Source organism: Spermophilus citellus, assembly GCF_964194105.1.
Source record: "Spermophilus citellus genome assembly, chromosome: 7".
Taxonomy (NCBI): Eukaryota; Metazoa; Chordata; class Mammalia; order Rodentia; family Sciuridae; genus Spermophilus; species Spermophilus citellus.
Genome location: NC_138188.1, coordinates 113,358,978 through 113,380,156, shown reverse-complemented (window position 1 = coordinate 113,380,156; position 21,179 = coordinate 113,358,978). Strand labels below are relative to the sequence as shown.

The following is a 21,179-nucleotide window of genomic DNA, read 5'->3' as shown; positions in this document are numbered from 1 at the left end:
CTTACCTATTGTGAGTCAGCATCCCCATATCAGAAAGAACATTCGGCCTTTGGTTTGGGGGGGGGGGGGATTGGCTTATTTCACTTAGCATAATAGCCTCCATCCATTTACTAGCAAATGCCATAATTTCATTCTTCTTTATGACTGAGTAATATTCCATTGTGTATATATACCACATTTTCTTTATCCATTCATCTGTTGGAGGGCACCTTAGGTAGGTTCCATAGTTTAGCTATTGTGAATTGAGCTGCTATGAAAGTTGATGTGGCTGCATCACTGTAGTATGCTGATTTTAAGTCCTTTGGATATATGCCAAGGAGTAGGATAATTGGGTCAAATGGTGGTTCTATTCCAAGTTTTCTGAGGAATCTCCACACTGCTTTCCAGAGTGGTTGCACCAATTTGCAGTCCCACCAGCAATGTATGAGCCACACTAATATTTCAAAAAGAAGAATTGACTTAGGTGCTATAAAGCCCAAGAAGCTAAGCCAGACATTGGGCACCAGAGATGGGCAATGGAGGAAGCCCCAGACGTCATCTAGAGCTAGAGGGACTGAGAAGGGTGGCCCGCGACTGGAAGCCAGGAGCTGCTGGCTGAGCTGACCCAACCCAGGGCAGGCCTGTGCAGTGGGCACTGGAGCTGAGAGGGGTGAGGAGTAGGAGGAGCAACGCCCTGTCTCCTCCCCTCTGCACACCCTCTGGTCTGCCACCTGCTATCAGCCAAACCTACTTGGAAGCCCAGAGAGCAGGTGACCTGGGGAATGTGTCCCAAAACAGAAAGCAGCCAGAAGAGAGGGAGTGGACAGAGGGACAGTGGTCAATGCCTAGCCCTGGAACACCAGGAGGCAGCTGAGGTGAGAGGACAGGAGAGGTTAGATTTGATCACAGAACATGGGAGGACCCTCCCAGGAAGGGACATCCAGTTTGCAGCTGACAACTGACTGGAGGATGGACTGATATGGCAGGCATGAGGGTGCCTCTCTGCCTCAGGTTTCCCAGCCAGGGCAAAGGCTGGCTCATGCCTGCGTCACCCTGTCCTGGAGCTGAGCCTCCTGGGGGAGCAGGGCAAAGTGGTATCTGGTGGCTTAGTGACATGCCAGACCTCAGGACTAGGAGAGAAAATGGTGCAGTGCAAATAAGACTGGCCCAGAGAAGCTGTCAGACCTGCAGCATCATCCCACTTCTAGGAGCAAAGCTGTGCGACTTCAAACAAGTAAACAATGCTCTCTGGGCCTTGGTACCTATTCATAACATTTCAAAAAGAAGAATTGACTTAGGTGCTAGCTATAAAGCCCAAGTTTCAAAAATCAAAATTGTACTTTGGTTTTATTTATTTATTTTTGATTTTGTGTGTGTGTATGCTTTTTTGTTTGGTTTGGGGGAGGGGATGTGCACATGCGGGTGTGTGATGTGTTACTGAGGATTAAACCCCATGGCAAGAGCACTCTACCGCTGAGCCACAACACCCCCTGGCCCTTTTTTGTTTTGTTTTGTTTTGTTTTGAGACAGGGTCTTGCTAAATTGCCCAGACTGGTCTCCACCTTGTGATCCTCCTGCCTCAGCCTCCTGGGTAGCTCGGATTACAGGCTTGTGCCACTGCACCCAGCCCAAACCACACTATGTAAATAGTGACACTCTGTCTATACCTGGATGACAAGGATGACGAGTGAATGCCAAGTCTAGCCAGAGTGTGCTGGGCAAGGCATTTGGGACAAGAGCTGGCTTCAGTCTGGCAAATCCCCTGGGGTTTCATAACCTGTAGAGGTAGACAGCCTCTGAAGATGGTCATGATCTTCGACAGCCCTCTGACGACTGCTGTTCTGAAAGGCTAATTTCTGGTGGGTTTCAGCGGCTGGTCCCATCTTCTCTGGTTCCCCTGTGACCAGCCACTCACAGAGCAACAGGTGGAACCCCAGGTAGAGCCACACTGATTTGCCTTTTTGAAGCTTGGACCTTTGACCTCATCATAGACAGCAGGGAGACCACTGAGCTGAGGTTAAGTCCCCGCAGGGCCACACAAGCCCCTGGGTCTGTGTGCCTGTGGATCTGCAAGAGAACCCTGAGCAGACACCACCTGGATGGCAGGCCTGACTCAGGGATGTGTCTGTGCACAATCTCCAGGGCTTGATCTTAGGAAAGAAGGTGCTTTATTCTGAGATGATGTCCTTCCTTCTTCTCAGAGTCTCGAAACATCCTTTCTTTCATGAGATAGATAACAAGTGTCCTTGGGAGTCGATTGTCTTAACAGTCAAAATAAACTCATGCTTTGTATCCTTGCTTTGCCAGTCCATGAATCTAAGCACTGAAACACTGACCTCAAATGTCCACCTGCCATCCTGATGGGGACTGAGCCACACATCCTGCCTCCCATGGCACTTCCTGGAAGCCTGCCCAGGAGCTTTGGGTCCCTAGCACAGTTTATCCAGGGCAGCATCCACGCCACACCACACAGTCAGGATGCCTGGAGCTTGGGTGGAGAGAGAGCTCCCAAATGGGCCTTTCCTCACCAGGCCTTGGCCATGGTCACTGCCCCCACCTGAGCTTCAAACTTCCTTTCCTGATGCAGTGCCAGGGGGAGATTCTCCACGCCTCCCTGTGATCTTTGAGATCACCTTGGTGGGGACTTGACCCAAATCTTGGCAATGGAATACAAAATCTGTGGGTGTCTTTCCTCCAGTTCTCTGAATGGGTTGGCAACTCCAGGGTGATCAGCAACCCCTGGAGGGGCTGATGAACATCTTCAGGTTAAGCTCCTTCCCCTGCAGCCTGTCCCGGCCACCCCTGCTGTAGACGTGCTCTCCAGCATTAGGCGGCTTCCTGTGGCTCTGACTTCCCTAGTGATTTCAATCCTCTGGCCTGTGTGGTGCCGCCCCCACCACCCGCCATGGATTATCTCTCCTTCCCCACCCCCCACATCTTCTTTTCTCCAGTCTTGAGGACTTGGGTCAAGCATCGCCTCCTCCAGAAGCTTCCCCTGATTCCTCCGCCTCCTCCCTAGACAGACGTGCCAGGTTGTAGTTTCCAAAGTTCCCTCCAGTATGCTTTCCCATCCTGCATGATGTTCCTGCTTTACGACACTCACCCTGCCCCAGAGATAGAGTCAGTGTCTCCCAGCATCTAGATGGGACTTGTGATTCCCTGGCCCATGGAGCAAAGGGGAGGTGATACTTGTGACTTCCAAGGCTTGGTCACAAAAGGATCAGCACTTCTCTCTCCTTAGCCTGCCCTGGGACCCAGCCTCCTTGCTGTGAGGAGGCCCAGTGCACAGGGAGAGGCTACACCGGACAGCACAGAGGCAGGCTGTCCCCACAATGCCCTCTCTGCATCATGACCCACAGGAACCCCAAGAGAGACTCTGTGAGCCCTGTTGTTTTAAGCTTCTGCACTTCAGGGCAATTGTAATGCAATGACTGGCAGCAATGCTCCTCTGGAGTCCCATGTCCTGTATAGTGCACTGTCACAGCAGTTTCTCTGGAGGGGTAACACTGGCTGACAACTCTGCCTCTCCTGCTGGATGAGGGGAGGGACCATCATGCCATCTGCAGTGCCCTGGGCCTGGCACTCAGGTACCCCAGGAAAAGAGAGAATCTGGTGTGTCAAAGTGAAGAACTCTCAGTAGGGGATGGAAAGGTAGCAGAATACAACAATTACTAATAGAGCATTATGTAAAATTGTGGATGTGTAACCGACGTGATTCTGCAATCTGCATTTGGGGTAAAATTGGGGGTTCATAACCCACTTCAATCTAATGTATGAAATATGATATGTCAAGAGCTTTGTAATGTTGTGAACAACCAATAAAAAAAAAAGTGAAGAACTCTCAGGTACAAAAACATGAGCTAGAGCCCTGGCCATGCCAGATGACCTATTTTAAATGAATTAAGTATTGGTGAATGGGATCCATGTAAACCTTTAAGGTTTGATGAATGGGTCCTGTGAAGCCTGGTCCAGTGGGGCTTCTGGAGGTTTATCTGTGAAGCAAGCAGAAGAAGGGAAGTAAAGGGACTTTTTTGGTCACGGTGACAAACATTTGAGAAAATTGAGTTAAAGGAGGAAGCATTTCTTGGGTTCAAGGTTCCAGTCCATGGCTGGCTCCGTTGCAGAGACGTCATGGCAGAAGGGCATGATGGAGCAAAGCGTCTTACTCATGGCAGACAGGAAGCAGAGAGGGGATAGGGAAGGGGGCTGGGACAGGAAAAGCCCTTCCAAGACTGGGGCTAGAGGTCAGTTGGCAGAGTGCTTGCCTGGCATGCACAAGACCCTGAGTCTAATCCCCAGCACCACAAAAGAACAGAAAGTGCTTCCAGAGCACATCCCTATGGACCTAGAACCTCCAGCTAGGTCCCATCTTCTACTGTTCCCACCACCTCCCAATACTGCTCTCAGCTGTGAATCCCTCAGTGGATTAACCCACTGATGATCATGATCCAATCAGCTCCCCGAGTCCCCTCCTCTGTACCCTGCTGCCTTGGGAACCAAGCCTTCAACATACCAGTCTTCAGGGAACACTTCATATCCAAACCATAACAGGGCCCATGGCAAGCGGACCCTTTGGCCCAGCTGACTTCATGGGACGCCAAGTTACTTATTCACCTCTCACACTGGGACTCCCGAGCTTCCTTCATCTGAAGAACATCACTTCCCTGCTCCCCATCTTCCTGGGACTCTGCCAGCTCCCTTTCCTCCCCCCACCGCGGGACTCATCCACCCAAGCACTCCAGATGCACTCTGGCCTCCCTCGTGGACCTACACTGCTGGCCCAAGGGCCCCCAGGCAGGGGCTTCCCAGGACCCACCAGGAACACTTTGCTGTTTCCAGAGCACTTTCTCCTCTATCATTTCATTTGATCTCCACGTCCTCCACTGAAGCAGATCACACAGGATAACCAGACCCTTGTCATTGGTAAGGGAATTGGTTACACTGGGACCCCACCCTGGACTTCTGACTCCATATCCCTGGCTCTCACCTAGTCTGGTCAGTGTCAGTGGGGTGGCTACCAACCACCCAGGAGAGTCCTACGGTAGCAGGGGGGGGGGGTGAATCACCCAGCCATCCCATTAACTCTTAGCACCCAGAACATTTCTGGACCCCTTGACCCACAAGCATTAGGCAAGCACAGGAAACATAAGCTCAGACATTTGACATAGGATCGGTTGGTACTTCCATTGCTGAAACACACAGATGCACACATGCACACACAGAGCAAAAACAAACACACCAAAAAGACGAACAAAAATCCTGACGCGAGTCCATTTCAAAGAACAGTGTTTGGACGACCTATTACTGCACCAAAATAAGAATCAAGTTACCTGTGCCGTGTCTACTTCACAAATGTCTGCTTTATAAATACTCACGGGCACAAGCATGTGTCCCACAGTCACGCACGCCTCTCTCTGGATGAGGAGGCCTCGGGGTTAGAATGCGTTCTGGAATCTCTCTGTCCACACTTCCCAGGTCTGGTCATTATCTCTGAGGCTGACAGCCCTGAAGCACTGGGATGGGCAGGCAGGAGGCCACAGGCTGTGCGGCAGCCGGGTCAGCTTACAGTGAGCTGTCCTCCTGCTGACTGATGCCCCAGCTCAGCCATAAATAACAGCAATAAAACTGCAGCAGGCTGCTGGCCTCCCTCAGAGCACACCCACTGTCCATCCATCTCCCAGGATGACTGCTCACATCCAGCCTTCAGCCTGCCCCAACCCTGGCCCCAAGCACAGAAGGGTCAACCAGGAACACCGTGCGGGCAAGGCCCCCCTGTCCTGCCAACATACTTTATGGATGCCAGACACAGGCAGGAAAGAGCAGGATTGGAGGTGGTGGGAAACACCACCCCTTCAGAGTTGGGCTCCAGAAAGCACCCTGATGCTCTGGTCAGGGTGGGTTCTGCACCATGCGTGGCCTGATGGCCCCGGGCCATATTACAGTTCCCCACTCTATGGAAAAGCTGGCCTTTGTGTTCCTGGCAATGTGGGTGGGCAAAAGCCAAAGAATGCAGCAGCTCAGCTGTTTACACTTCTTTTGTCTTTGCTTCAAGTGGCAGTTACTTTTTATTTCTCCCCTTTGTCTTTAAGTTTCTTTGCTTCAACTATCTCAAGCCCTAAAAACTTCCACCTAAAACCACAAACCCCTTACACACTTGCTCTCTTCCTCTCCCTCTCCATCTCACCCTCTCCTTAGCTCTTGCACTGAATTGACATAGAAGTCACGTGACTCTACCATCTTAACAAGACAATTTGGCTGTCTCACCAACAGCCTTATAAAAGAATTTCAATCATATATCTCTAGATTTTTTAAAAAAGAAAAGGATGACAAAATGACTGCTAGCCATAGCACTCAGTACCCCATGGTGATGAGCTTCTGGGCCTTAAAGAGGCCAAACCCCGCACTTACACCTGGAAACAGAGGCCCCCAAAAGTGACTTCCTTAAGGTCAAGGGTCAGGTGGAGACCCGGTTCATCTAGGTTGCAGTGCACTTGGGTCAGGAGTATCCAAAAACGAATCCTCCCCCAAGGGAGTCAAGGGCACACACGGTGAAGCTTCTGGGTGCTTTTATGTCTAAACTAGGCACTCACGACTCTCTTTGGGGACCTATCTCTTGGCTAATGTGGTGGGTGACGGGGTCATTCTTCAGCCAGTGATGACTATCAGGAGCCAGCTCCCTTAACTGAGTTGAAACAGACCCTGAGAAATCATTTACACTCAGAGCTTTCCCTGTGGCTGGGGATCCCCTAGTCACCTCCTGTGCACCACTGCCCCCGTCCTCACCCTTTTACCAGTCTCCCCGGGATCACCTCCTTTGAATACATCACCTTGCATCTGGAGCCTCATCTCAAAGTGGAGGGAGGTGCAGATGAAGAGGTCACAGTCGACCCGGGCAGGGTGGGCAGTAGAAGCTGCACTTCCACGTCCTGCGGGCTGAAGCTGGGAGTTACGGGGGTTCAGTTGCCACCTCTTTAAAAGCTCCCATGAGCTATTGCAGCCGCAGCATGCCCAGCACTCAGAGTCATGCGCATGGCTGCCTCATGGCAGCCTCACAGCTGCCCGGGACCCTTTGCTAACCACAAGCCCTCGAGACAAGCAGTTTGGATGGGCTCATCCCTGGATAACTGAGCACTGGCCTCTTATCTGAGGAAACCCCCAACGCTCCCTCTTTGGAATGGGGATCACCCTCAGCTGTGGTTGCTTCAAGCAGGGCACTTGTAGCCTGTGCTGACCGCCCACCCTTTGCCCAACATCTGCTGCGGTAGCAGGTTCTGCAGAAACCCAGCTTATGCAATGAGCCCAAAATGAGAGCTGGAGAGAGGAGCTGGTGGGTGATGCTCTACCTCTTGTCCTTTAGGAAGGCAAGACATTCTGGATATTTCTCAGGAAGCCACTGCCACAGCCTCCACAGAGCATCTTCTGAAGTTCCTCCTTCCCTGTCTCATGGAACTGCTTCCTAGAATCACCACCCCACTGATCTGTGTCTAAGTCCTTGTCCTAAACTCTGCTTTTAGGGAAATGCAAACTAAGCCGGCATTCTTTTTTTTTTTTTAATTTTTTAAAGTTGTTGATGAACCTTTATTTTATTTATATGTGGTGCTGAGAATTGAACCCAGTGCCTCACACATGCTAGGCAACTGCTCTACTGCTGAGCCCCAGCCCCAGCCCTAACCGGCATTCTTAACCCTAACAACGCATTGATTTCAGGAACTGCTAGTTGCCGCCACTCAGTGGCCCAGGCTGTTCCTCTTTAGGAGTTTGTGCCTGATTTAGCCATTTTTCTATCACTTTCTTGATTGGTAATAAGTCTTCCTCCAGTAGGACCACCACAACTTGTCATTTCTGTCTTTAATCTGTAGTCTGGATACCCTAAAAGCAAACCTGATGGCTTATGTCTATCAAAAGGTGAGCAGATTCTGAGGGGAAGGGGGTTTGGAGTAAAAGCATGAGCTTTTATTTAAGGCACTGGAAGCTTATTTTGGCTGTTCAGGAGATATTTTTATTTTTCCCTAGTTTAGAACTTTGTTTTAGAGAGTATAGAAATTAGAAAATGAAATTTTGTATGAATGAGTTCTAACATTTCAAATTAAGTATGGGATGTGTTTGTGGGTGAATTCACTGGATTTAATAATACTTATCACAAATGCCCTGGGGCTCTTGGCTTGCTGTGTATCAGGATACGCCAATTTCACAGATCTAGTTTTTAAGACTCCAGGCGTCTGCTGGTTTCACAGATGTCAAAACAATATCACACACCACAAACCAGTGGCTTACACACAGACTTCAGAGCAAAAAATAAATAAAATCAGTCCAGGAATTGAATACAGATCCTTCCATTCATCCTCCAAGTCTAACCCAGAGGTCCCCTCTCATCTCTTGAAAAGTCACATCTCATGGGTAGGAGGAGGTATGTACCACCTTGGCCTGGGAGGACCGAAGGTGACTCTCGTGTGAGTGCAATTCTGTCCTGGGACTTACCCCGCCTTGCAACCTTCTCAACCTCAGGAGCACATGGTTACAGGCCTCTGCTGGGCACAGTGATGGACTGCACAAAACTGCCCAACTCTGGGTCCAAGTGCAAAAATATAAGCCAGCAGGTGTGGATTATCATTTATACCAAAGTCCCAGGAGTATGGGGGAAAAGAATAGCGGGGTCAGTTTAACTGTCTCCCAAGTGTTTTCTGTGCTGCTTACAGCAGGAGTGGGCAAAAGCATGTGGCCATTTATCTTTGGAAAGGTTTATAGGAGAGATGGAGAAGTCCCTGTTACTGTGGAAAGCCGTACTTCCGCTTGGCCACTAGGGGACGTCCTGAGACCTAATCAGAACATTTGCAGGTTGGGGATTGGAAAAACCTGCAGATGACCGTGTGGAAAAATAAAGCAGAAAAAAGTGAAAGAAGCCATGGTTGGACTTGTGCTAGATGCTCTCATCTTTTTTTTTTTTTTTTTTTTTTTGGTACCAGGGATTGAACTCAGGGGCACTCGACCAATGAACCACATCCCCAGCCCTATTTTGTATTTTATTTGGAGACAGGATCTCCCTGAGTTGCTTAGCTCCTCACCATTGCTGAGGATGGCTTTGAACTCATGATTCTTCTGTCTCAGCCTCCCGAGCGGCTGGGATTACAGGTACGTGCCACGCACCCAGCTGCTCTCATCGTTGACAGCACCATCCGTTTTTCCAATACCGGCTATTAGCAGTGAAATATTTTGTAAATTGCATTTCCAGTCCTCCCAAAGAATATAATTTTGATATGTAAACAGTATTTTTCACATTCTTACAGAAACAAGCCAAGAGGAGCAGGAAAAATGATGGTCACGCAATTGGCCAGTGTGTGCCTAATATCCACCCACACCCACAGTTCTCTATAAATACAGTCTTGCATCACTTCACCTTGGGGACACATTCTGAGAAATGCATGAGTGGACAATTTTATCATGTTTGTCCATGTCATCCTGAGAACATCAAGAGTTGTTCTTATGCAAACCTAAGTGGTACAGGTCAATCACTCCTCCTGGCCTCCTGATGTAACCAAGAGAGTGATATACAGGAGATGCGGGGGCTGCTGTGGGCCTAACAGTAAAGTTGTTTTTGTTTTTGTCTTTTTATAAGAGAAAGCTTTAAAATAATGATAAAAATGTAGTATAGTACATACATAAGCCAGAAACATAGTCATTATCATAATCCAATATGATGTACTGTCCATAATTGTATATGCTATTTCTTTATGTGACTACCAGAGCAGTCGGTTCATTTAACCCTGCATCACCAAGAACAGGTAAGTGATGTCCTCTGACGCTAGGACAGCTGCAGTGTCATTAGGCAATAGGAATTGTTCAGCTGTTATAATCGCAGGGGACCACCATTGTATATGTGTTCTACTGTTGACCAAAACGTCATTCAGCATAGGACTCAAAGAGTAACGCTAACACTGTAAGAGATCATTGGTTGGGAATTTAGCATATGCCATCATCCTGGATACCTCACATGAAGACAGGAGTTTGATCTGAGCCAGGTGAAAACTGTTAGGTGATGAATAATATGGTGAGGAAACAGGCACAGAGAGCTTAGAGGCCTGCCCAGGGTTCCAAGGCTGGCAAGTACCAGGAAATCCCTGGACTACAAACAGTGAAGTGTCCTGGAAGGGATTCCCATGATGCTTCCAGATGACTTAACCTCCCTTATACAGCAAGAAAAGAGGGCAAGGGGCACCCAGCAGTAGTGTCTCCAAAAATTCAAACCACTGGGAGCACCGAAGATGATAAGATTAAAAACATCAACAAGAAAGAAAAAGAATACCTGTGGACATTTTTATGCGTGACATTTATGGCTTGTTTCATCACACATTCAGGTAGTGTCATACCGGTGGGTATGACAAGGCCAGCGTCGCCTGAGGGACCTGAGGAAGGTGCAAATTGCCACTATGAGACCCTGACCTGACCAGTGCCTGAAGCAAAACCAAGCCCTGGATTCTCAGCCCTGGGCATGTTAGAATCACTGGGAGAGTTTGGTTTGGGACTTGAGCGGTTTGGTTTGGTTTGATTTGTTTGTTTGTTTTAAGCTGATATCTAGGTTCCCCTCCATGTCCCAAGGAAATTAATCAGAATATCAGAAGATGGGGCCCAAGCACCTCGGTTGGTTTTTGCTGGACTTTGTTTTGTTTGGCTTTTATGAAATAGAGGTCTCCTCATATGGCCCAGGCTGGCTCCAGCTCCTGGGTTCAAGCCTCAGCCTCCCGAGGAGTATGGTGTGTACCACCACGCTCAGCTAAAGCTTAACTTTTAATTTCTTCTAGTGTTAGGGACTGAAAGTAGGACCTTGTGCACATTAGACAGGCTCTCCCCCACTGAGCTACCCTCCAGCTCCTACTGTTACTCTCCCAGATAATTCCAGGGTTCAACCAACCTTATTATACACGTGAAAAAATGGCCCAGAGAAGAGGCACAATTCACCAAATGCATTGAGGAAGTGGGGGGCTGCACTGATTCCAGACCAAAACCCATCAAAAACTCGACTCTTGGACCAGACTGGGGCACCCAGTCAGGAGACAGGACATGAAGACCCTGGGGTACATGGCACACTCAGAGCCTCCCACTCGTCTAGCTCACCTTGATCCGAGCAGGCTGATTTCTCAGCATCACATGAGAGAGAGAGAAATTATTTTAATTTAATCCAGAGTTACATTTTTTGGGAAAAGTGTAATTGAAAGAAACATCTGCTAGGCATTTATTTGCCCCTCTCACCCTGCCAGGGGACTCTGAACTACTTGGGCCACGTCTATAGCTCAGACAGGCATTCCTCAGACGGAGATTCACGAAGCCCCTCTGTGGTACAGGGTGATGTCACTTCCCCAGATGGTGGTCAGCACACCTGGATGGGAGCCAGCAGCCTAACACAGCCCTGCCTCCTCTGTCTCTCTGAGGCCGAGTTCTCCACCCTTGGAAGATGTGACCAAGAGCACCCTTAAGCCAAATGATTTTGGAAATGGAACCAAGTGTCTATGGGAATCTATGCTTTGGTGAATCTGCTGACCACTGTCCATCACCTTAACGTTAATTGATTTGAGTCTCCAGAAACCTGTTTGTGGGCCAAGGATGTAGCTCAGTGACAGCGCTTGCCTAGCATACACAAGGCCAGGGGTCCATCCCCAGCACTGCAAGGGTGAAAAAGACAAAGAAACTTGTCTGCAAAATGCCATAAGAAGCTGGGAGAGTTGTGTGTCCCTGTCTGATCATCTTGCCCCTCCATTCTCCTGAAACTGCCCGACCCTTGGTTCAGGCCCTGTTCTTGCTATCTTCAGGCACCTAGAAGAAAAATTGGAGACTGCCCACAGGCTTCTTTTTCACATTGCCCAACCCACCCATTCAGCTCCCTCCCAAGCCCTCTTTAACTCAAAACTGCTGGATTTCCCAGAGGCGGCCTCCATCAGCGGGCCCTGGAGAGCTCATCCTCCCCACACCTGGCATGATCCAACTTTCTAGTCTTTTCGGGTCTAATAGATTTCATGCGATATCTTGTTGCTATAATTTGCATTTCTTGCAGTCAGCTGTTTGAATCTTTTTTTAGCTTTTGGTTCCATTTCCTTAGCATCCTGTCCCTCATGGCTTCCATCTCAAGCCAGGCAACAGCCTTCACTCTGTGGCCACCTCCTGCTCCCCTCAAACTTTGCCGGGCCACCTGCCTGAAGCACAGGCAGGAGCATGTCCCTCGTCTGCATAAACTGCCTGCAGCATCCTTACTAAATATGGGGCTCCTCTGTTCTCCCCAGTCTTGCTCCTCCTCCTCCACTTTCCCCCACTGAGTGCCCTGCTCTACAGTCCCACAGCCCTGACCTCTCCACCTGCAGGTCTATAGCCCTTGGCTCCCACTCTCTCTGTACCCCGTCTTGCTCCCCTCAAGGCCCACAATTGGCCAGGCTTCCCTGAGGCTCTTGTCGCCTGAGGTGTGTGCTCTTCTGAACCCCCTAGCGTTTGCCAAGGCTCACCTCTTTCCTCTTTGTGTTTTGTGTTCTGTTCTCATCACACCTTCTTCTTCTTCTTTTTTTTTTTTTTAATCCAGGGCCTCACACCTGCTAGGCAAGCTCTCTACCACTGAGATACATCCCCAGCTCTTTTTATTTTGTGACAGGGTCTTGTTAACTCGCCCAGGCTGGTCTTAAACTTGCAAGCCTCCTCCTCAGCCTCCTGAGAAGCTGGGTTATAGGTATGCGCCTCCATGCCCTGCTGTCCTCTGCCTTCTTGGCTGATCTCTGCCCCAGTGGTAGGCTGCTGGGGGGGACCGGCTGATTCATTGCTCCCCATACCCCTAACGCTTTCCCATGCCGCAGCTGGGAAAGTAGGAAGGAAGACAAGGAGACAGAATCTGGGGATGGGGAAAGAGAAATGGAAGCCAAAGCTGGACATTCATTAACCAACTGGCTACAAGGAGAAGGAGGGGAAAAGATGGGAGGATACCTCCAGCTCCTTAGGTTTGCCAGTTTGCTGGATGGAAACCCAGGAGGAGCTGGGGATAGAGCTTGGTTTAGACCAGCATGTGGCCGCTAAGCAGGCAGAGGCCAGTGTGCAGCTGAGGTGAGCTGAGCCCAAAGAGCAGTTTTGGGGGTCATCCGTGTGGAGGGGGCCCTCAGTTGGGATTATTGGGGAGGCAGAAATATAGGACCCCTATAAAGGCTGTTCTGTAGGTGGTGGGTGAGGAACACTGAAAGTACGGTGGGGTGGGCCAGCAGCAGTGTCTCCAAACCCAAGGGAGAGCCAGGTGCCGTGGCACATGCCCATAATCCCAGTGACTCGGGATGCTGAGGCAGAGGACTTTGAATTCAAGGTAAGCCTCAGAAATTTTGTGAGATCCTGTGTCAGAATAAAAGATGAAAAGGCCTAGAAATATAGGTCAGTGGTAAAGCACTCCTTGGTTAAATCCCCAGTACAGGAAGGAAGGAAGGAAGGAAGGGGAAAAAAAAAGTAGAAAGAGGGAGAGAACCAAGGGAGAACAATTCCAGGGAATGAGCAGCCTAGACAGTCAGATGCTGTGAGAAAACCAGGTGGCCAAAGCGGCCCCACAGCCCACCCGGCTCACCTGTCCCTGCCCTGTCCCTCTCTCCACTCTGTCCTGCATCCTCACAGAGTGGCCCTCTGTGTGTTTATCCAGCAAAGACACCTTTGCCCTCTGGGACTTCCTGTCATGAGAGCCACCAGCTGGCCTTGACCTTCCCAGGGCACTCTTTCATCTTCCCCTTGCCACAGGAGGGCGCTGATGACACAATGCCCCAGCACGAAGCCAGGCCCTGCCTCGCTGGCCACCTCCACTTCTGTCATTTCCTTTGTCATCTCTGTATCCATTTAAAACAAAATTTCAAGGTGAGACATTGAAACAGACATGTGGGTTTTGAGCTGGATGGGTCCCTGGAGCAATGATGGCCGCTCCTTGAGCTGGAGAGAGGGGTGGGGAGAGGGGGTGGGACTGAGTCATAGCAAACCACTGGAGCCAGGGAGGTTTATTCTCCAGACCCTGGCACAGCTTTCAAGGGTGCTTTGAAAGGAATAAAGATGGCCTTGTCGGGCCACAGACTCCGAGAAGGGATGATGGGAGAAGGAGAGGAGGAGGACAAACTGGGGGGAACAGGCCTGACTCCACCTCCGCCACCTTGGAGATGTGACCATGTCCCTTGCAGCAGAAAAGCCAAAGCGTTGGAGACCCAGCTCCTGTCTACCCTGCCCCTTGCCTGGTCAGGCCCCAGAAGCTACTGTCCAGATTCTTAGATCCATCTGCCCTATAGCTAGGGCCCCACTGCCTGAGCCTCAATAGACACAGTGACTCTCACGGAGCCACAGCTGGACTTCAAGTCCCACTCCTGACTGGCATTGTATTTCATCGCCAGGAAGCCTGAGCCCTGCCTAGGAGACAGCTGGATGTTCAACCAGCGACATTGGGCCTTGTCACAGGCCAGCACAACAGTGCCCTCGGGGTTGCTATAGGTGCACCTCCTCCAGACTGCCCTTTCCTCCACTGCCAGATCCCATATGTCCCCTAGCTCCCTGTCATCTATCCCGTGGACCTGGAAGCCCAAACGGTCCCGGGTGACAGGACACACCAGCTGTTCTTCCTTCAAAGAGAGTACTGACTGCCCCTTGAGGTAGGCGGGGCCCCCACAGTAGGTGTTGATGTGGAAGAGATGGTCGCTGTACTGGAGCAGCCAGGTAAGGAGGTAGGTCAGGTGACAGTCACATTGCCAGGGGTTGCTGTGCAGGGCCAGGTTGAACAGGTTGTAGTTGGTGTCAAAGATGCCCCCCGGGAGGGTGGTCAGCTGGTTCCTGGAGAGGCTGAGCAGCTCGAGCCTGGACAGGTTCTGGAAGAGGGCTGGGTGCAAGACCGTCAGGTTGTTGCTGCCCAGGTAGAGCTTACCCAACTCCTTGAGGTCCCAGAAGACACCCGCGGGGAGGTGGGCGATAGCGTTGTGAGAGAGCGTCAGGGACACAAGGCTAGACAGGTTGGCCAAGGTGCCCTCAGTGATAGTCTCCAGCTGGTTGTGGGACAGGGACAGGCCCACCAGGCCTGGGTTGTGGGCAAAGAGACCCACAGGCAGCATCCGCAGCTCATTGCCCTGCAGGTTCAGAAAGGTCAGATTGCCCAGAGAGGAGAAGACAGAGGGTGGCAGGTGACGGATGGCGTTGTGCTGCAGCCACAGCTTCTGCAGGCAGAAGAGCCCCGAGAAGACGTTTGGGGACAGTTCCCTGATGGCATTGCCATCCAAGAAAAGCTCCTGCAGTCTGCACAGATTGCCAAACACACCCTCAGGGAGCCTCGAGAGCATGTTGTTGCTCAGCTTCAGGGTCTGCAGATTGCTGAGCCTGCAGAACAGCCCCCCGGGGAGGTGGGCCAGGCGGTTCTGAGCCAGGTCCAGGGTGTTCAGACGTGTCAGAGGCTGGAAGAGCCTCCCAGGCAGAGTCTGAAATCGGTTCCCCTGAAGCTGGAGGGACTCCAGGGCATCCATGTGGTGAAAGAGGCCCTCGGGCAGAGTCTCCAGCATGTTGAAGTTCAGGGTGAACTTGCCCAGCGAAGTCAAGTTGGAGAAGATGTCGGCACTGAGGTTGGAGAAGGTGCTGCCCGTGATCTCCAGATCCTCCAGCCTGGGCAGCCCCCCAAAAGCATCCGGCCCAAAGTGATGGAGCTGAGTGTTGAGGAAGACCACTTTGGTCAGGTTGGGGCTCCTGCTGAAGGCCCTGGTTCGCACTGTAGTGAATGAGGTCTCCACAAAGACAATGTCCGTGGCATGTGGTGGGATGTCCAGCGGGATGGTGGCCAGCCCTTCATCTGAGCAGAACACCTCCCGGATGAAGCAGTCGCAGCCCACTGGGCAGGGCTGGGTGTGCCTGGCCAGGAGCAGGAGGGAAGCCCAGCACAGCCAGGCTCCAGGGAGCATCTTCCAGATCCGAGGGGGGAGAGAAAACAGAAGGGACACCTTTAGCAAGGGCAGCATGGCACAGTGCCCAGAGCACTGGACAGTGACCCTAGAGACAGGAATGGGCCGTGAGGGAGGATTCGCCTCATTGGGAAAGCCACAGTTGTGGTAACAGGGTTTTCTTGTGTTTTTGTTTGGGTTTGTTTTGTTTCTTGCAGTGCTAGGAATCCAACCCAGGGCATCACGCATGCTGGGCAGTGCCCCACTCCAAGCCCCTATTCATAGTTTTAGCAGCTGTTTTCGTACCACCCAGAGCAGCCTTGCAAGATAGGTGGGGTGGGGTCTCATCTCCTGAAGATGAAGGTCTCAGGTGGCCTGACAAGTCACACCTGCAGGTTAGTGCCCACAGCAGAACCAACATCCAAGTTTTGCAGACATTCCATGTTCTCTCCAGATTGGAGAAAGGAAGGAAGAAAGGAGAGAAAAAGACAGAGGAAAGATGCGTAAAAGGAGACCGTGGGTAGTACAGAATTTTTCAAGATATTATGTAAACTATGGTAAGATCAAGCCATAAATAAGAATGAAATTATGGCATTTGCTGGTAAATGGATAGAACTGGAGACTATCGTGCTAACACATGAAGTGAAATAAGCCAATCCCAAAAACCAAAAGCTGAATGTTCTCTCTGATCAATGTCGGTGGGGACATGACAGGGGGAAATGATGGGATGGGAGGGGGAATGGGAATGGGAAAGACAGTGGAATGAACCAGAACTTTCCTATGTTCATATATGAATATACAAAGAGTGTAACTCCACATCATGTACAACCACAAGAATGGGAAGTTATACTCCATGTATGTATGATATGTCAAAATACATTCTGCTGTCGTGTACAACTAAAAAGAACAAATAAAACAATATATGGGAAGATTGTCGCTGTGTTGGGAATTTCCAAATGTAACTCTTCCAGGCCTGATGGTGAGGATACCCTTCCACCTGCTCTCTGCACCATCTCAGAGGGTGTGTGCAGTGCCACACAGTGGCTCCTCAGCACTGCCACCAACTGCTCTCCTCAACCTGTGCCTGTCCCTCCCCACCCCACCATGTTGGAGCCCAAGAACTTTCCAGTTTGTGTGGACAGGAGAGTCCCAGACTTGGGAAGTCCACAAACCAGTAGACCAAGGGGTCCAAGCTTCCAGTGTGCCAAATATTAATCAAAAGCAAAACAAAGAAAAACCTGCCAGCACCTACTGACGCATCACAAATAGGTGACGAAGCTTACAAGTGCATTGTGTTTATTCCTCTGCGGTCATTTTTTATTTATTAATCAATAGCTCACACATGAAAGACTAGGAAATGTCAGATCAAAAGTCCACATTTTAGGATGATCTGGGGGCAGTGGGCTCACATTTCCACCTGGCAAGAATAACCGGGGCTCAGTGCCCCAGTCCCATTAGGGGCTATGTGCTCTCCAGGCCATGACCCTGCTCACATCACTCATCTACAGGTTTGTAGTGAGTTCGAATCCCAGGGCCATCACTTTCTAGACATGCGACCTTGGGCATGTTACTTCACAGTCTGTGCTTCAACTTCCTTAAATCTAAGAAGTGGGTAATAGTAGTGTGTTAGGATAATTGGGAGGATTAAATGAGTAAGCATAAATAAAGGTTTTAGACCAGGGTCTTACAGTGCAAGAGATTAGTAAACTATGTAACTATGTTAACTATTATTATTAGAACTATTATTAGTAACTATGTTAACTATTGTTAAAGCTTGCAAGCCACAATCATTACAGAAAAGGCAATGTGAACAAAAAAGTAGAAAAACACAATATCTTCTAGACAGAATACATTTGGCCTTATCAAAATAAATTGTTTTAAAGAAAGAAAAGCCTCGGGCTGGGGATGTGGCTCAAGCGGTAGCGCGCTCGCCTGGCATGCGTGCGACCTGGGTTCGATCCTCAGCACCACATACCAACAAAGATGTTGTGTCCGCCGAGAACTAAAAAATAAAGATTAAAAAAAAAATTCTCTCTCTCTCTCTCTCTCTCTCTCTCTCTCTCTCTCTCTCTCTCTCTCTCTCTCTCTTTTCTCTCACTCTCTCTTTAAAAAAAATCTATAAAAAAAAGAAAAAAAAAGAAAGAAAGAAAAGCCTCTTGCAGCATGACCCTAATTTTTCTCTTTACCTCTCCTCAACTGGAATTTACCCTGGTCCCCTGGAGGCCATCCCCTGGCAAGAGCAGCTGGCTGTCTCTCTGCTGCCCTCTGCTGGCTGCCTCCACCATCTCAAGCTTCAGCTGTGAAAGGCTGTTTCCAAGGTCTTCCTGCACACAGAGCACTTAGAAAGGCCAGTGTGCTTAGCCTCATCCATTCAGACACTCAGTGACTCTTGGTTTTCCCAGAAATGTTCTTTCTAGCCGGTAGAGAAGGGACAGTGTCTCCCTGAGAAAACACATTCCTCCCTCAGGCGCCTTTGCCTAAACTCCAGGCGGTGGCATTAGAAGGGACTCCTGCAATGGCAGTTAGAGACACATGAGGGAAAGGAAGGACCTCAGGCCAGTGTGTGTCCCCTGGGCCAGCAGTTATAGAGCTCAGCTTTTGAAGGAGACTGCTCTCAGGAGACCATGTGCATAGAAACCTAAATGCAGCGGACTTTGGCTGCGGCAGAATGGCGTCCTGTGCATGTCACACACCTGGGCCGCCCCTGTGGACAAAATCACCAGGGACTCTGAAAGACCAATCATAGAAGTCCTTTCTGTGAGAAGATGAGTGTGCTCATCATCTCTCTATGCCTGGCATCCAGGGCACAAGTGACTTCCTGTTGGCTCAGTCAGTGTTTGCTGAATGGAACTCTCTAGACAGGGATGAGCAGCTTGGGAGGCACAGGGTCCTTCCCTGGAGTGCTGCCACACAGACCCATGAAGCACCAGCCAGGACAGGATCACAGCCTGGAATCTGCCCAACAATAAGAAACCAGCAATTCTTACTGTTAATGTGCCATGATGGTATCCAGGGACCAGTCACTCTTCCTGGCTAACCCCTTGGATTTTTGGTTCTCCAAGGCAGTTTCTGGAATAAAATCCCCCAGCATGAAGGGCCATCCAACACTAGGATTCGAGAGCCCTGCAGACTGTCAGGCCAGCCTCCTCACAGCACAGGGAGGCAGGCCTGGGGTGTTTGCAGCAGGGCCGGGTGGCACAACCCATTTCTCCTGTGTTCCCACTTGCTCCTGCCAGGAAAGCTGTGGCCAAAATGGGAGGAGCACCATGAGGAGAACCGAGCTGGCTGCAGCATGTGCCTCCCGACCGAGCCCACCCCAGACTGTGTCCTCTCTCCCTTTACCTGGGTCTCTTGAATCCTGTCACCTGAAAATAACACGTTTTAGAAGTTCCCAGAAAAGGCAGTTGCTTTATTTCAGGCCTTGAAGCAAGACCATGACACTGGTGGCACAAAAAATACCATCTCCAGCAATGGCGGGAGGTATCTGCCGACAAGGTGGCCGAGCCAAGGGCTTCTTCCCACCTGCCAGTTCCCAAAGCTGCCACATGCACCTTGAGCCTCAGAGCAAATCTAGAAGTGTCCAGGACAGGGAAATGGAGACTCCCATGCACACACTCAGAAGCAAGGGGCAGGATAAAGGTGTTGCTGTGACCCCACCGGTTTCTGTGCCAAGACAGAGGAATGGCTGGGATGGGCAGGCCTGCTCCTCACATTTGCAGGCCCCAGGGTGAATGCATATCAGGGAACCCCACCCATGGTCTATGCCCTTCTCTTCCCACCTGAGGCTATGGTACTGAGGACCCACACACAGCTACTCCAAGGGACCATAGGCCAAGGTGTGCTCTTCTGTGGCAAGATCACCCTGGAGAACATGGACCTGGTCCTGGGTAGTTGAAACATGGTTCAAGATGGGAACCCAGCCTCCAGTCGGCATGTGCCCCTTGGTCTTGACATCTTCTAAACCCTTGGGGATCTTATAGGAACAGGAAGGCCAGAACAGGGTCTTTTAAGGTTCAAGGCAAGACTCCTCTTGCCCTAGCCAACAGGGATGGAGTGGGGATGCAGGGAAGGATACTAGCAATAAGGGTGCAGAACACCAATAATTTCCAAATGATCCACTCCCGGCCCAAGACTCATTCTCAAATTGCTCTGGATTTGCTAAGAGTTTGTACTCTGAAGTCAGACAATCTGGACTCAAATCCTATATCCATCCTTAATAAACTGTGTGATCTTAGTTGAATTACTTAACCTCTCTGTGTTTCAGTTTCCTCACCTCCAAAATCACCTGCACAATATTACCTTCCCTGTGGGGTTGTTGTGAGGATTAAGTGAGAGAATACATAGAAAACTCCATTCCCAGAGCCTGGCTGATTCGGAGTATTTAGCCATGCTAAATGCATCTCTATCCTCAGAGCAAATCTGATTCTCCTGAATTTAGCCAGCCTTAGTTTTCTTCCGAAGTAGTCATGGAGGTTAGCTCTGGAAAAACCGATGAGATCATCCAACCGCCCCACTCTGGACTGGAGAGATGCTTCTCAACAGCACTTTTTCTAGCCTCGTCCTCTCTGGCCAAGTGAAAGTGCATTTTTGTCCTTGATTTAGAGGAACAGACTCAGGCCCTTCCCAGCCCACCCTCAAGAGAGCAGGTCACTGGGGAGCTCCAGAGATGGGAAACACCCCACCAAAGGATGGTGGAGATAGACACCAGAGGGCCACCATGGGGAGGCAGCCAGAAGGTTTTCATCTGGGAATAAGACCAGCACATGTCCTCAAAAATGCTCCACACTCAGCAAGCCAAGGAAGTCTGGCCTATTCCATGATTTTAAACTTTTATTATTTATTTTTATTTTTTTGGTTGACTGGGTGCAAATGAACTCCTTCCTCTTCTCAAATTGCCCTTGGGTTGGTACATTTCTGTGTGCATTGCAAGCCAATCTGTCATCCACCACAGAGCTAAGCCTCACTCCTTCCAGAGGGTGACGGGAGCCCAGAACCCTGGCCCAGGTCCCCTGACTGCGTCAGTACATGCTGGATTCACCACTCAGGCTGCCACACAACTGGAAGCAGGATGAGGGGCTTCTGAAGCACATGGAAACCTCATCCATTTCCCCAGGGAAGATCTGCTGCTCCCAGACCTGGTCTCCCTCCCTCTCAACCCAAAGAAGTCAGTCAAGGGGCTGAGGCGGCAGACTGGGGCTGGTTCCAGCCTGGGCTCCTATCCTGCTGGCCACACACACCTGCCCAGGTGTGACCCTTTAAGCCCCTGCTTTCACATTTGTAAATCAAGAGTGACCATGACAACGC

The 21,179-nt window shown here is 50.3% G+C and overlaps 1 protein-coding gene and 1 long non-coding RNA gene across 2 annotated transcripts in view; both read right to left on the bottom strand.

Annotated features, from left to right (window-relative positions):
- The window catches only part of LOC308652804, a 603,613-nt gene that overhangs the window by 567,703 nt on the left and 14,731 nt on the right, over positions 1 to 21,179 (bottom strand). The gene's annotated exons all lie outside the window — the stretch shown is intronic.
- On the bottom strand, positions 14,253 to 15,953 carry CPN2 (carboxypeptidase N subunit 2; the record flags this gene model as incomplete). The annotated part of the gene is made up of 1 exon (XM_081302735.1): positions 14,253 to 15,953. The coding sequence occupies one exon, from the start codon at positions 15,951 to 15,953 to the stop codon at positions 14,253 to 14,255; it is 1,701 nt and encodes a 566-aa protein (XP_081158861.1).